Below are 17,054 nucleotides of genomic sequence, written 5' to 3'. Positions count from 1 at the left end.
TAATGATCACGCTGCCTGATGCGGGGTTAATCTTTTGTAGGCTTTTTTTTGGTTTATTTTTCTGTAAAATGAGATCATCGCTAAAGGCACTCTGAAAATACAGATTTTGGTGTTACATGTGCTTATACAGAAGGGTGTTTGTAGGTTGCCTAGTTGTGAGAAAGCCATGGGTTTCCTGGAAATCTTTGTTAGTACTGTAAAAATATTAATATACTTTTATATATTATATATACATGGGTATGTACTCCTGTAAAGGTCGACTGGTCTAAAATTATATAAAGGAAACAAGTCAAAATATTATTAATATTTTTTATATGTGAAATTTAGATCCCATCCTTATGAATTGTTACTTTTTTGGTACCCGTACACATATAATAACCCAGTGTACTTGTATTCTTGCCTCACCTGTGATTTAACTGATGATAACCATTACTAAAACGTATTTTCTTCAACAGGTATTTTGTACGTGTGGTGTAGGAAAAATGAATTCTACCATGAGTGAGGAGCCTGACGCGCTGTCCGTAGTGAACCAGCTCCGAGATCTAGCAGCTGACCCCTTGAACAGGCGGGCTATCGTTCAGGACCAAGGATGTCTGCCAGGTCTCATCCTGTTTTTGGACCACCCCAACCCTCCGGTTGTTCATTCAGCTCTCCTGGTGAGTATTCTGGAGATAAATTTTATATCGCTTGGATGCTTTGCAACTTTGTTACTATGTCTTTAAAGAAGTGAGAACTGTAAAAGATAGAGCCTTTATGTTAAGTGCTCTTTATACACTTTTTAAAGAGAAACATGCAATTCAAAAATTGTTTAGCAGTGGAACATTATTCCAGGGGAATCATGGTTGTTGGAAGAGATTAATGTGCTCTGCATTTTTCCTCTAATACAGCTGTTTCACTTTTGTTGTGGAGGGAGGTAAGCACCCTTAAGATTTTTATTCTTATTTTTTTAAGATGAAACTGTGGAGCTTGGTAAATACAAACGCTGATTTGACATTCGCATAAAAAAAAGGGTCATAAATTACAGGGTAATTTAGATTAGAGATGACTTCCAGAGGTTACGTAGTCTGGTCCCATGATCAGACTTTGACTAATTAAATCACAGCTCAGGGTTGTGTCCAGTTAGATATTCTTTAACCTCTCACACACCCTGTTGCAGCATTTTATCATCCTCATAGGATTTTTAAAACAAAAAAAAATCCCACTTGTTGCACTTTTTGTCCATTTCGTCTTGTAAGTCATAAACACTCAAGTCCTAATTTCTCATCCTAAATCCAAATTCTAACTTTAAAAAGTGTATCTCATGCTTAGAAACAGGACAAATAAAAGTCAAGGTTTCCTTAAAAGTCTAATTCTCACAAGGAGACTTTTAAGTTATTCATACGTGTCATGCTTTTTTCCATATTTATATCATTATTGAATTTTAAACAAAGTGAAACTAAAAAAAAAATCAAGAGCTCTGGCTCTTACATGAAATTATACATTATTTTTTTATACCAGTAATACTTAACCCATGCCAAAATTGTTCATTTTTCATTTTGTTTTGCTTTCACAATGGATATTAATGAACTTCTTGGAATGACTCCAGTGTGTCTGATACTCTTCAGGGTTCAGGGAAGGAGGCCCCATAATCCAGGAGATAAGTGTCCTGCTGATGGGTTTTCAGGTTAGAGTTGCCATAGCTTTTGCCAGACTCTAAATGCTCTTCACTAGAAGAGTTTTGAGATGAGGTTATGCTTCTTGAGAATGTTTTGTTCTTTTTCGTTAAAATGTAGGTTCCTTAGGTTGTGGTCTTAAAAGAGGATCTTGGTTGGGTGTCTCAGTCTCTTTTCCTTCATTTCTTCATGTTCTCACTGCCTGAGTTGGTAATGAATCTGTGGTCATGTTGCAAGAATTAACCCTACACAAAAAGAAGTAACTTCCTTAGATCTGTGAGGGCTAGTCCAGTTTGCAGTGTGATTCCACACCCCTGGATGTTGCTGAAATTGTGTGTTCCAGACATCTAGTTGGTAGGAATAGGAGACAGTTGTGGTTTTCCATCTAGTGACTACCTACAGGTAGAGTAAATTAAGAATCGGGGTTTAGAGGAAACCACCTGATATTCCAGGGCCCTGGCTGCAGTCAGAAACTGAGCAGTTTATGAAGGAGACAAGTTTTCGCCTGCTATCCAGGCTAGTTTTGTTCATGAGTTCTTGGACCTCTTAGATTCTGTAGCTTATATCATCTACAAATTTATAGTCTCCTTCTTTGACATTTTTCCATTCTGAAATGTCAATTTTTGTTTTTTTTTTTTCTAGCTATCCATTCAGAAAGGTGCTTCTAGTTGAATGGGAATCATTAAATGTAATGATTTTCCATTAAGTTTGTACCCAATGAAAGGATGTGCAGCACTGATATTAAATTGTTTATTGTTTCATTCTGTGATTCCCATAGTGGAAATTATAAATAATCAATATGAGTCATAATAAATCCGTATTTAACTTTTTGATATATTGTAGGATCCTTCAGGGAGGGTACTTTCTTCCACAGATCCATTTTCAGCCCAGTCCTTTCTCTGATCTGATCAAGAAGTGGTATATTTTTTTTGCTCTAGTTTAATTCCAGGATTGCATTTTTTTTTTCGTGGTATGTTTTACATGCTAAAAGGCTCTGAATGTTTTAAATCAAAATCAGAAGTGACCCAGGTGATAATACTTCTTCCTAAAATTTGGACTAAAATTTTCAAAGACCAGACTCTGAGGTTAAGCAACTGCATTACCATTTCAGGTGTAATGATAAAAGACACCTTTGATGTTTTAAGATTTACAACAGTATGCTTGCATTCAAGTATGGAGATAGGCCTGTTGATTAGGTTGAAATTATTTATGAGCTGAAGGCTGACATGGTTGAGTATTTTTGCTGAACAGAGGCTGAGCTGAAGTCCATGATAGTAGTCTCATGCTTCAGTAGACTGCAGTTTAAAAGTGTAAATGATCTGACTTTGAAGGTGCAGACGTTTGCATCTCCCATGGAGTTGGAAAACAGGTAGGAGTTCCTTGTGCTGAAAAGCCGCGTCACTGAAATTGTTCTGACAAACTTGTCTTTGGTCCTGTTTTAGTGGAAACTACATTTGTGTATGAAAGAAGTAAATAATAGGTGGAAGAGAGACTGCTTATGTTTTAACTCTTAATTAGCTGTTAAGGGGAGTTTCTTTATAAAAACATTACATCTTGCTAAATTGCCTAAACAAACTTAAAAATCTGAGAAACTTTTCCCACTGTTAAAGGTACTTGCCTTAACAAAGAAGTTATAGTCAAAAAACATCATTCTGTTATTTGCCCGTAGTTGGAAAATATTTAAGAAAATGCACAGCATTTATAAGCTAGATACTGATCCTCATCAGGAACTTGCAGAAATCACAATTAGAGTTTGTGTCATGCCAAACAGCAGGCAGACTTTCTGAAAAGGCCGTAGAATGGTCTTGAATTTTACCTAGTCTGTGCTAAAGATGATTTAGAGGGAAAGATGGGTAATTAATTCTTTGAAGGTATTAAGGTGCAGGTTATTTTTAAACCAGCTAGTGAGCAGCATAGCTATTATGTGACTTTATTTAAGTCACTAGAGTGCTGCTTAACCTTGCTATCACAAAACTAATTTTATAACCCATTACATTTGTGAATCCCAAGATTCTGTGTCTGCAGTTCTTGCACCTACTTGAGTAAAGCAGATTGAAGTACAATGAAAATACACCTCTGGAAGAAGAAAAGTTTTCTTCTAATAAAAGTTTGGCTGTCAGCACTGAGCATAGAGAGATGTCTCATGAAAAGGACTTGAAATTTCAACTGGAAGAGTATTATGTTAGGAGTAAACAGTTGTCTGGGGTCAGCAATGTGAAGTTGTGCAAAGAGTTATTGACAAATAAACAAATCCACAGACAACAAATAAGTGTTAATTCCCAGTTTAGGTAACAGTAACCTAAGCAGCTGAGTGGTACTTCTATGTTCTTATTCTTGTATGTGCATGGAGTGATGAATAACTTCAACATCATAGGTATTTTAAACTTTATAACCCTTTTTCACTATTAATGTATCCAGTATTGCAATTAGTTTTTAGAAACTTATCAATGTGGTAGAGCTCAGTTCCTGGTGATGGTTTTCTAGTACTGGGTGAGTCCGTAGAACTGATGGAAGTTATGCTTTGTGTATAAAGAATTGCATTAGATCTCGGAACACAAAGGTGTTGGTTGGAAGGGACTTCTGGAAGTCATTCCCTTCAGCTTCCTGGTTGAAGCGGGACTGTCACCAGCACTCAGGTCAGCTCTAGATTTGTCCCTGATTCTGTAGTCCCACTAGGTCATCGTTCCAGTGTTGAACTACCTTCGTAGTGCTTATTGTAAGATCTGATCTAAACTTCACAAATGGCAATTTGTGTTTGCTTTCCCTTGTTGCATTGTATGCTGCTGTAGAGGAAAGCTTCTCTTAGCCATCTTCTAAAGACTCTATGAGTAGTTGTAGGAAGCTGTTAGATAGTCCCTTAGATTCTCTTAGAATGAGAAAACCCAGTCTTTCAACCTTGTCTTGTAGATTAGATGGTCTGTGCTTTCTGTGTATTTGAGAATAAAGCAACTCTTAATGTTCACAGTAGGTGGTAATATTCTGTGTCTTCTTACTAGAGGTGACATTGTGAATGTTTTGTGGGTGCAGACTGATAAAAATGAATGATAATGTACTGGAAATATTGCTGATTTGTCCTCTTTATTTTAGGCTCTCCGCTATTTGGCAGAGTGCCGTGCCAACAGAGAAAAGATGAAAAGTGAATTGGGTATGATGCTCAGCTTACAGAATGTAATACAAAAGTAAGTTTATGATGGGTTGTTGGATCCGAAGACTGTATAAATGTAACATTCTGTTGCAAAGTAAAATTTCAATCATGATTTTGTATAGTGAATTTTTAAAATTGCGTTCCTTCTTGTTGAAATTGTGACTGCTAGCAATTACTCGTCTTCATTTTGCAGTACAGCAAAGTAATTGGATCATAATATACAGGAAATACTCATTTGAAAGTCCTCTGCCAAACAATTTTCTTGCTCTTGTTACACATAAGTGATTTCTCTTCCTTTTAGGTTCTTTTGTAACCTCTTTCATTATTTAAGGGTGCTATGTCCCCTGGTGTATTTAATATAAATGGTTGGCATCTGTCACGTTTGTTCTTTGAATCCCACTTTTGGGAGGGAAATTGTGTATGCATTTTATTTGTTTTGATGTGTTTTTGAAAGTTTGTACCTGTAGTTCTGTGTTGTGGAAACATGTCTTGGTGGTGATGTAGAAGTCAGTGAGGTTTGTCGTGGTCTCTAATTTCTTTGTGGAAATTGTGAAGTATCAAAAGAGTTATATCTCTTAAAATGTGGTACTGTTGGGTTTTCTTAAGAATACTAAACATTGTCTTTTAAATACTGAGAGATGTATGGGTACATGCATGCTAGAGATCATACATGTGCACGTTTACCAGTTAATAGGATGAGGTAAGATGAATCATTAGCAAAAAGAAAAGCCAAACCAAAACATGAAAACGACTCCTTCAGAGATCAGTCTGTCATACCAAAAAGTAAATTTGCTGTCAAGTAATCAAACAGGTGATTATTTTACCCACTATTTGATGGGGCTTCAGTTAAGTAGGCTTCAGATGGGAAGAGGGAGGAGAAAAACCTGCACAGAGATAAGTTTCAGAAGAATGTGCGAAACAAAAAAGGATGAAACAGAAGTGAACTGGTATGTTAGAGGTTCAGGTGAAAGCTTTCAAATGTTTAATATGTTAGTTGAATCTCTAGTGTATAACTTGTATAAGTTTGAAGTTTCTTTTGGAGAGAACTCAAGGCTAGGATCTGTTAGTTCCTTCATCCCATAGCCCCTCCAGTTTTTTGGTGGTGTTTTGTTGTCCTCCTTCCCTCCCATTGTAAATTTGACCCAGCTGGTCTAAAGGTTTGAACCTGAAAAATTGAAAGGGAAAATTTCCTGGTCTCTTTATAAGTCCTATGTGATTCAAAAAATAGATTAAAACTCTTTACCTTTAAGTCCTTCGTTAGTTCTACTGAAACTAACAATGTTATGTATTAGCATGAAATTTAGCTAGAAAGTCATCTTACTATCCACTGGATACCCAAAACACAAGGACTTAAAGCGAATGTCTTAAATAGGAAGATGAACAGAATGACTAAATTTCAGAAGCAAACAGTTCTTAATTTCTTAGTGTAGTATATTATTTATACCTTTTTTGAAATTTGTTTTCCTAATAGTGTAGATTAAAAAATGGAATCAAGTCTTAACAGCATTGACCGTTTTTAAGGACAGCTACAATTAAGGTAAAGTGTACTGAAGTCTTCTGTTTGCTACTTTATAGTAAAAGCAAGAACTGAAAAATTTAGGTAGTATTAGAAGTGTTTCAGCCAAACTGCTTTTTAGTATAGATCGGATGTCTATTTAGAGTACGGTTTCTTAGCATTTTATGTAATCCACAAGAAGTTGGTGAAAGGGGAAAGGTATTTATCAGTTTCTGTAATTAACAAATATTACTCAAACAACAGTCATAATTAAAACTTGTGTTTAAAGAATTCTGTAGAAATTCCTTAAACAACATTTTTTTTCATGTTTCAATTTTAAGGACCAAAAGACTGTGAAGTTCAGAAACTTGCAGAAGAAGAGAGATAAGTCATTTAAAAACTGGGAATCTTGTAGGTGTTCTTTTTTTCTCTAGAAAGCTCTTTGGCAAGATTAAGAACATACATTTGATTTGTATGCTTGTAACATTTGGAACGTGTGATATGATGAAAATTTAAATACATAGCATCTTCAAACACAAGACTTTGTCATGTGCTTGTCAGGATTTTAGGCTGTAATGTTGACAGAAAATGCTGAAACTAAGTTTTGTATTGCCTGGAGAAATATGGAGAAAGATGGTTTAAAAAAAAAAGTGCTGAGAAGATAGATGAAAATTCTTTGTGTCACAAAAAACAATGGTTTGGGGTTGTTTTCTCTGTTACGAAGTCTGTAGGGGAGAATGCAAAGTCTCTACCTTCACACTTGCTCTACAAAATGGAGAATGTCTTCTGATGTAATTTCAGTTTCGCAGAAGAAATTGTAATCACTTGAACTGAAAGTAATCATTAATAAGTGTGGTAATAAATGTGTTGGTGTTACTGCCTTCAGTTGGTTCATTCCATTGTAAGTACTTCCCAGAAAATATACTTTCCAGAATCTGCATATCTAGCTCATCACTTCCATCTGAAGTCTTCTCATTATTTTCACACTTTAGTTTGTATTTCAGATAATTTTTTTGTGACGTATTATAAAAATACAAACAGTTAATACTGAAATATGAATTTATTATGCTTTTCCAGTTACTAAACAGCTCTTTCAATTGAGGTGGAACCCCGCACCTTCCAGACCAGAACTTGTAGTCACTGGGCCTTTGCTCTTGACGAGTTAAATGCAACCTGTGGTGTGAATTATGTCCGCTTATCAAGGGCATTTAACTCTCACCATTCACTTTAATTGATTTCTCTTTTACCTAAATAATAGGCAGTAGCTTTCCATGTTCAATACTGAACTGTGCCTGTATTCTGCCATGGGTGGAGTGGTGTTATTTTATCTTCCCAAGCAGCGTGCACAAAGAGACAAGGTACAAACTGTGTAGTTGTCATACTTTAGACTTAAGGTAATACAGTTCAGCAGTGAACTGACAAACACTGCTTAGGAAGCCACTAATTTGTTTAGAATTCCAGTTCTCGTCTGTTTTCTGTTATGCTCATCCTGAAATTTGAGGGCTTCTCTCAATGTGAGAGTGACTTTTGATTATAAGCCTTGAAGGTATTGAGACCTCGGGGTCAGGAGTGGAATTTCTTGATGGCTCTCTGTGTAAACCTGCCTCAACTTAGGCAGTCTAACAGATTGAGAATTTTGAATGATTGATATCACCAACAAGAAAAATGCTGGTTTACTAATTACAATTAGTTGTAAAAGTACAGGGCAGCCTCAATCAGGCCAAGAACCTTTTGTTGCAAGTCATACACAACCAACGAAAGGAAGACATAGCAGGTTATTTGGGCTTTTCATCATGACCATGAAGCACTATTTCCTTCAGAAGACTGCTTAGAATGAAAGTGGAAGTTGTCTGCCACCTGTTTATCCAATGATAAGTACTATCTGTACTGCATCACACAGAATAGACAGGAAATATTGATATGAGAGACATCCTAGTTTAACTGTAATTCTTTGAGGCACCTTCATGTCTCATTTCATGGCTTATCAGTTCCCTAGCATCCTCTGATCAGCTTTTTGATACTCGTTTACAGTAACTATTATGGCTCAGTTGTGAAAGATCATTTTGATGCTTAAAATGAAGGGTCAGCTGACTGCATTTCACTTAAGGAACAAAAGATAGGTTTTAGGCTCACATTGACTGATTTTTCAAGATGTATGCATACTAGGTTTTGTGAACAGAAGAGTAACAGATTTTAGATTTAGAGACTGGAGCTTATAGACTCTAGAGCAGAAATATGAAGTGTCAGCTCTGAGGAGTAAAGAATAAAAACTTGAAGGAAGTGATATATATTTATGATGTTTTTTTTCAAAATGAACTTGATTTGCAACTTGTATGACTCTGAGATACTTCATATGAAAGGCTTTATACACTTCTGCATTTTCTAGGATGTATAAGGAGCTGTTCAAGACATGTGAATATAAAAATTTTCTTCTATACTTGCTGATTTCTGCCTGATCAGGGAAGATTTCTTATTTGTTCTTCCACACCTGCTTAGTTTTAGGTGAAGTTTGATGCATCTCTTCTTTCAAGTGCTTCAATCTTGACTAATAAGTGTGTTGGAGAGAAATCAGACCTTTAAAATCCCTACCTGGAGGATTCCAAACATCTCTTTTTTTAATGACTGATTGGGTTTTGTTGCTATCAAAAAATGTTTATCACTCCCTTGCCGGGTGATTGAGTACCTGTAAGTGAATAAGTGCTTGTGTAAATAGATAAAAAGAAGAGGAAAGATTGAGGTTCATTGGAGAATGGTGTTTCAATGTATTTTAGTAGTTAGCAGTTAGGAAAACTGGTTATACTGAAAACTGGTTTAGTTGCTGCCTTTATGAATTGTATGGAGCACTTAATGTGTCCGTATGGACTTTATAAAATGTTATTAGCTGCTTCTAGAATTAAAATTAATTAGGGTTTATAGCCTACAAGGAAATACACCAATTTGTGTTCATACTGAAAGTGAGTTTTGATGGACAGTAAAGGTCGAAGGTCATAATTTTTCATAATCTTTATGAGGAGCATAATGGTACTGTTTAAATATAACTAACATGTATTCTAAAAAAAAAAAAGACGAGGAGTCAATATACTGAATAGGTCTTATTATGGCACGGCAAATTACTGAGAGTAAAATTCCAATTACTTAGCTAAAAGAGCTTTTCAAGATAGTCTTCCTTTGCCAGGGTGTCAGATTTAACAAGCTGAACTAAATCCAGTGCATTAATCAGCTCTTCCAATTTATTACTTGCCTAAGAAGATTAGGGCAATTAATATGTGCTTAATTAGAGTCCCTTGCAGATATGGTAAAATACATGCAGTCTATAATTGCTGACTTCTTACTCAATTTTAATTTTTGGTAGTCTTAATTACTTAGACTTTTTGCAAATTTAATTATTCGTTGAAACCAGCAAAGTTTAAATTTATGGTGTCTGACAAACAAAAAAGAAGAAAAAATCCCAACAGAGTACTTCAGGTAGCATTTGCTGAAATGAGAGCAGTAGGGATGTAGTGTCACAGTAGCTTTGCTATTTTTGTTGTCTGACATACTTCTTTGTCTCCTTTGTGGGAAAGGAAGAATGGCTGGGGGAAGGCCGGGCAAAGGCCACGTATTAATTAGCAAGAAAGCAAATTACATATTTACAGGGATGTGTGATGATGGAGGGGATGTTGCCATATTATAAGTGGCCACAAGATAATACTTTGTGTAAAACTGCAGCTAAAAAATTCTGACAACAAAACACACTTACTGCATTTATATAGTTAGGCGATTGATTGGAATACTTAAATTTTGGTGTGAAAATGAGACAAATAGCTTTTTACAGATTGTACACATATTTTTCTGTACAAGAAGCAGTAATTTTGTAATCCTTGTTATGTGTTGTGTGTTGTTTTAACATCAAAATGGAGAAATGGCTGAGGATTGGGTAATGGGAAACCATACTTCTGATGCTGAGAAGTTGTTTTTCCCTGGGATACATGGTTATCATGTCTGAAATATTCCTTGAGCTTAAGGTTACAAACATTTTATGTTCAGAAATGATTTACAGTGTGCCACCTGGACCTTAAATTCCTAACCTGGAAATACACTCTGTGCCATGTTACCTTCCCTGTTATCTTTCCAAGTCTACTTTACCTACTTTGTTATATTTTGTCTGCTAGAAGTTGAGTGCTTCTATTAAATGACATTTGGGGCATCTCTTTGGGCTGTGGGGTTCCAGTCTATTCAGTGCTGTAACAATGTGCTTGTTAATAATAGATGGTCACAGCAGGAGGGTGTCTGCAGGCTGCTTTATTCAGCATTGTTAAGCAAAATGGCTAAATATCCCACTCCTCTGTGTCTACTTTCTTCAAGGAAAATTTTTATTATATATTTTGTTCATCTTAAGTTTCAGAAATATTTTCTTTTTTTTTTTGGAGTTATTTTTGAAGCAGTATCTGTCAAAAAAAAAAAAGCAATCACAATGAAATATTAGGGAATATAAGCAACATCGATATGTCGTCTTTAAATATACTGTATTACTTGTTCTAAGTGGCTGAATGCTCCATTTGTCTGTCAAACAGCTTCCTGGTGTTTGGAGATGGTTATAGATCATTTGGAGGGAGTAGCAAGGTGGGGGGAGGATGGGTTTGATGTCATAAGCTGCCTGCATCACTAAGGTATGTATACAGTAAAAGTTCATGTCCTTTTTGCTTTGTGACAAAGTAATGGGAGTTCAGTAATTGTTCTTAAAATGTTTGAAGACTTTCTTTTTTGTGTTCTTACAGTATATTTGGCATTGTAAAAGGCATAGGAAGTCATGAACTCAACACAGATGCAGGCACAGAAACAAATGGTAACAAATAAAATACAAAAAGCATTAATGAAATGACATAAAAATTCTAGTTTTAAAGTATTAGTGTTAACTTTGACTTCAGTCATGACCTAATTGAACTACTGGGAGAATCTTAGTATTCTTGTATGATCAAGAAAACAAGCTTGAATAGATGAGTATCATTTTGTGAAAGCAGTCCAAGACTTGATTGCCAGCAGTTCAGATGTAAGTAGTCATTTAAATATTGAAATATTAAAGGGGACTAATGTTTGGTGGGGATTCATAGAAGTTAGCAGTCATTTAAAAAGCTGTTCTCAACCTCGATTCTGAGAGGGGCAATTTAAGGGGAAGGTTTTTTTTTGTGTGTGTGGAGTAGGTCGCTGAGAAAAATACAGAAGTGTGACCCAATGGAAGGATCCTCTCTGTGCCTTATGAGATGTACTGGGTCATTTTGCTTTTAATATTCTGTTTCTTTCATCTTTGAATATCTCTGTAGTCAGAGTTATTACTAAGTCATCACTTGTTCTTGTACCTAACTTGTTTTTTTACTAGGTGGACACTGTATGATCAGTACTTGGTCTGTATTCTAATTGCTTCAGTTGTCAAACTAGAGTCAAACTTGGCTTTCTGTGTTTGTATTTTTTTCATTGTCATGTGCTTTTCTGTAGTGCCTATTTTGTGGTTCCTATTATTACTGACTGCACTTCGTAGTACAGTTTGGTTTGAATTTCTGCTCTCCAAACTGCTGCTGCCGCCATATAACTTTCCACTTGATATCTAGCATGTGCATCAGGGCTGTTGATTGCGTGGTTTTTCATCATCTGCTCTTTGTCTCAGTGTAATTCAGGGTCTATATTCATTTTTGACAAAGAGAGGGCAACAATCATAACTGCTTTGAGTGCTTTGCATTTAGAAATGAAGAAATCAGTTGGGAAGTTTGAAAATGAGCTAGTAACTTTTCCTTATAGGCAAGAAATACTGTGAAGAGTATTGCTGAATAAAAAAAAGAACTTTGAAATACTGCAAAGAAATGTGTGAAATAGAAAATAGTTTAATAAATATATATATATATGAAATCTCTTTGTGCTTAGCCACTTTCTTCATTTAGGAACTGTCAGAAGCAGAAAGCTAAGCATTTTAGAGTAGTGTGAGCTAAAGGTGTTTTTAATTTCTATTTTTTTGCAGACTTTGATATTAAAACAAATAATGGCCTCTGAGAAGCGTTACGGCTTTGAATATTAAATAATGAGATGGTTTACAGAGTGTTGCAATAGTTGTGATATGTTAAAGCAATCAAAATTGGCATTTAACAAATTGTTTACTATGTGGCAAGAAAAAAATCTCTCATGCTGAATTGAGTGCAGCAAGACTGGCCTGGCATGGCATGCCAAAAGAAAACCACATTCTCTTTTTGTGGTGGGATTGAGTACTGAGGTGGGAGGGAAAAGATTTTATGTGGATTGGCAAAAGAGTTGGGAATGGTGGCAACACAAGGTGCCTTTACTCCCAAACCTTGTAGTCAGCTGTTACCCATATATTTCAGAAACAGTGACCTTTGCTGTTTACCATTGAGTTTACAAGAAAAAAGTGCTGAGGTAGGTTCTTCAATGATACACTGACTTCTTCTGACAGCTCACTAAAATAAAAAGCAAAGATGCTTTGAAATGAAAATGGAAAACTGTGTTGTGAAGTATTTAATTGCAGGTGTGGGTTGACAGTATTTTAGGCTAGAGCCATTTATCTTTGAAAAGGGAATTCATAGATACCTCTGAGAGGTTTCTCATCTTTTCTTGCCAATGTCACGTGTCTACTTTTGGATTGCACTGAGCATGTCCACAAGTGGTGCTTGTTCCTGGTTTTAGGCCTTCTTGTTAAGTGTCTCAAAAAAAAAAAAAGGCAGATTTTTTTGTTAAACCAGGTCTGGATTACCGTATTTTTCCTGAATGTTCAAGCAAGGAACACAGTTTGTGGTGTGTGATGAGAAAAAAAAAAATGTTGCTGTGAATTATTCTTCATTAGCAGTTTTTGAATGGAGCTATTATTTCAAAAGAAAGGGAATTTTAATCTTGGGGCAATGAATGCAAAGTGAGTATGTTATTCTGAATTAAATGAATTTCTATTCAGGAATGTTTTTGCACTGGTTTGGCAGTACATATTAGAGAACATATTTTTTCTGCAGGATTTCTGTCCTATTTTGCAAGTGGGCAGTCCTGTGCAATAAACTAAAATCAGCACATTCTGTAATTACATAGTACCTCATGAAGGTAACAAAACTATTTTTTTTAATCTTGATGAATGCTTCAAACTGTTTTGCATGAGTGCTGTCCTTTTGGCTAGCAGTGAAGCTGCTAATGATGGCTTGCTTTAACATATTAAAAAAAAATCTATTGCAAACAAGTAGTTTTAGTATGAAAACAAGATGTCTAAATGGTGTTTGCTTATAGAGTTTTCTAGAGTTACCTCCTTCAAGGTTCTGCTGGATAGATGCATCTTAACTATATTGGCAAATGCATCAAAACCAAAACTTCTGTACAGATAGGCCCGTAGAGACTAAACTTATTTTTTTCCTCTGCTACAGGTTGGTGCTCTATTTTAACTCCTATTGTTTATAGAGGATACGTTTGGGGCAACCTTATCTGTAAGTTTGCAGCCCCCCTGTTTTTTGTTTTTTTTTCCTGTTTTTTTTTTTTTTCCACTTTCTCCTTTTAGATTTCGAGGAAATAGATGAGGTTTACTACCCAAATATTTTTGGAAGGTATTTAAGTATTTTCCAGATAGTGATGTACTATCATCATATATTATTGTGACATACTAAATGTCATTAAAATGTTGATAATACAAATGGTGTTTGGCTTCCTTCATCTTCCTAAAATCCTCATTACAGATTCTAAAGCCAGCACTACCAATATTCCTGCCTGATTGCTGCAGCATTATTACTGGGAGAGATTGCCTTTTTAATTCCAGTGTTTGATATCTTACACCAGAAAGGAGCAGAAAGCGATGTTACACTTAAGATTTTTTTTTTAACCCCGATGCAATTTGCTGAAGCCATATAATGAACATGATTTCTGCCATATAAATCCATTAAATGATTACTGTTCATTAGCAGGCAAGATGTTGGAACTAGCTACTGTGAAATTCAGCATGGAGTTTGTGTCTGTTGTGCAGACTCTTGTCTAGCAAATGCTATTCTGAAGCCTTTTGAGTTTAGTTGAGTAACAGGCCTTTATTTTTTTTTTTTTTTTTTTTAGATGGAGAATATGTCCATATGGTAGATAGCAAGCTGTGGAAGATCAAAAGTTGATCCTCCATTTAGCATATAAATAGCAAGAGTTAAACAAAATTGGATGAATAGCTGGGTCAAGCATATGGCATATGTTCAAATCTGTTATCCTATTCTTGAAGGTTCTCTTCTTGTGATCAGAGAACAATAGCATGAATCAAGGAAATGGTCTAAGCACCAGATAATTATTCTGTCTGCTAAATGTTTAAGATTATGTCACAGTCACTGACTACCTAATGGAATTGTACTGTGATTTTACTCAGATATAAACTTTGTATTTAATATTTAGGGTTTGGGTTTGATTTTTAGCAGTCTTGAGAATATCCCAGTGTTTACATCGGATTTCTTTAAATTTCTAAGGTCAGCAGGCATATCACCTGTACCGAGCTTGAAGTGGTACTGGGAAATGCAGTCCTCATTCCCAATGTCAGTGACATATCTCTTGTTTAGTACAAAATCAACTTCAAGACATCAAGTATTTTCTTTCTGTTCTGAACTTTTCGCAGTTTGGTATCTCCTGGTCAAATTGTCAAGGTTAGTAGTGAGAGTAGGGACTGGAAGACCTGCAAAGCGTCAGGCATCTGGCAGGTCTGGAAAGCATTCTAGGAAAGTCAGCCTGACCTTGCCTTGTTTCCACGATGTGCCAGCTCTGGAGTAAATAAAGGTGATGCATAGCTAGCACATTGTTATCATTGAGGTGAAGTCACGTAACAACTGCGCTCAGGCCATCAGGCAGTCTGGCTGCTTGCTTTTTGGGTTTAGAGGATCTTAGTGCTGCAGCTCAGTGGGTTGCTTTAAACCAGCGCAGTCCTCCAGGTTCTGTAGTTTTTCCTGTGCATTGTAGTTCTTATTGTTAACCCGCTGCTGTCCTGAGATGTTGCTCTTGGAGAATGTGTTTTTAAGAAAGTAGGTGGTAATCCTAATCCTCCTCATCAGCTGCTGTGTAACGTTATCTGGCCTTTACTGGGTGTTTTAAGGCTAGAGGAAATTTAGCAAGCAACGTACTGTAGCGGGTGGCACGGAAATAGCACCTTCCTGGGGCTGTGAGAAAGCGTGCACTGAAGTAATGCTCCTTTTCAAGTTGTTTTCAGATGGCCTGCCCGTTGCCTGGAACGAGTCAGGAGAGCAGCCATATGCTTGTGAGACCAACATATCATGGGATGCACTCAAAGCTCACAAGAAAGAGCAGCATTCTTGGAGATAAGAAGGAATCCTGCCCTGGCACCAGAGCAGAGCAGCCAGAAAAACAGCCAGATCAAATAACTGTCTTGAAACAGATTGCTTTTTCTCTAATACCATGCTCTTTCTTTAGGCTTGTCATTCATGCTCAAAGTTTTCATCAAAATCATGTCAATCACTGTGCCTCACTTCTAGAATTGAGGGTTAGTGATTTTTTTTCCTCTCCTTACAGAATATAGCAATTCTTTGTAATTTACTGCTCCTTTTACATGTTGCTAAAGACAGTGTTTGTGTCTTTGAGTACAGGAAGAATGAACTCTGAAAGAAAATTGGTCACCTGCAAATAAATACATCAGTGGTTTTAAGGGCATAGTTGTTTCAAATAGCAATTTTAGCCATTTTTAACCCTAATGGAATCCCTTGATCTCTACCAAGTATGTGCTTGAAGGTTTCTAATACAGCCACATTCACCCAACAAATTTGGATGGAATTCTTGCCAGTCCATTAAATTCTTGTGCTTTTTTTGTCATACAGGATACTGCATTTACTGCAATGAATGAGGCTTATTATAGAAGTAAAATGATGGCTGAAAATGACAGCTTAGAGTTCCAGGGAAAAGCATTAGCACTACTTTGAATGTATGAAAAGGGTTAGGGATAACTGAAAACATTTACTTGTATGTGACCACGTGTTTTCCTGAACTTTTTGGAGAGGTTCTTCAGTCATTTGAGAAACAGAGTCTCTCAAACTAGTATTTAGAAGAAAAAAAGTTGCGTCCAACCCTTTGTTACATTATCACTGACATGCATAGGATTTTTCTGTAATAAAACCACACATTAACTTGAGAGTTGTTTTCATTTCAGTTGACTTTAGATGTTTATGAGTTAGGTCAGTTAGTATGGAATTCAGCTGAGCTCTTTGTGTGTTCACAGAAAAGTTGAGGCGGGAAGGGACCTCTGGATCCATCTGATCCAAACCCCTGCCCAAGCAGGGCCACCCAGAGCAGGCTGCCCAGGACCATGTCAGATGGCTTTTGAAGATCTTCATGGAGAAAGACTCCACAACCTCTCTGGGCAACCTGTACAAGTGCTCTATCACCCACATGGTGAAAGTGTTTCGTGATGTTCAGGCAGACACTCCCGTGTTTCAGTTTGTGCCTATTGCATCTTGTCCCTGTCACAAGGCACCACTGAAGAGAGCCTGGCTCCATCTTCATTGAATCCTCCCTTCAAATGTCTGTATACATTAATAAAATATATTTCTAAAATGTGTTCTAAAAATGATAAAATTGTTTGATAAATCAATTGATAAAATTGATAGATAAAATCACCCTCTGAGCCTTCTCTAGTCCTGGCTCAGGGCCTAGCTGGACACAGCACTCCAGGTGTGGCCTCCCCAGTGCAGAGTAGAGGGGATCGATCACCTCCCTCAACCTGCTGGCAATACTTTGCCTAATGCAGTCCAGGGCACTGTTAGTGTACTTTGAAGCAAGCACA

At 36.4% G+C, this 17,054-nt stretch overlaps 1 protein-coding gene and 1 long non-coding RNA gene across 3 annotated transcripts in view; both read left to right on the top strand.

Annotated features, from left to right (window-relative positions):
• The window catches only part of ARMC1 (armadillo repeat containing 1), a 30,093-nt gene that overhangs the window by 1,468 nt on the left and 11,571 nt on the right, over window positions 1–17,054 (top strand). For both annotated transcript variants that reach the window (XM_084507660.1, XM_084507661.1), the window contains exons 2-3: window positions 456–656; window positions 4,740–4,831. In XM_084507660.1, coding sequence (XP_084363786.1) covers window positions 483–656; window positions 4,740–4,831 — 266 coding nt within the window. In that variant the 5' untranslated portion in view covers window positions 456–482. The remainder of the gene's footprint in view (window positions 1–455; window positions 657–4,739; window positions 4,832–17,054) is intronic.
• LOC311430792 lies at window positions 12,546–16,846 on the top strand. The gene is made up of 2 exons (XR_014689032.1): window positions 12,546–13,734; window positions 15,461–16,846. It is a non-coding gene; the product is annotated as an uncharacterized lncRNA (long non-coding RNA).

The sequence above is a fragment of the Aythya ferina genome, assembly GCF_964211825.1.
Source record: "Aythya ferina genome assembly, chromosome: 2".
Taxonomy (NCBI): Eukaryota; Metazoa; Chordata; class Aves; order Anseriformes; family Anatidae; genus Aythya; species Aythya ferina.
The sequence above is the reverse complement of the archived record's forward strand: the minus strand, read 5'-3'. Positions and strand labels throughout refer to the sequence as shown.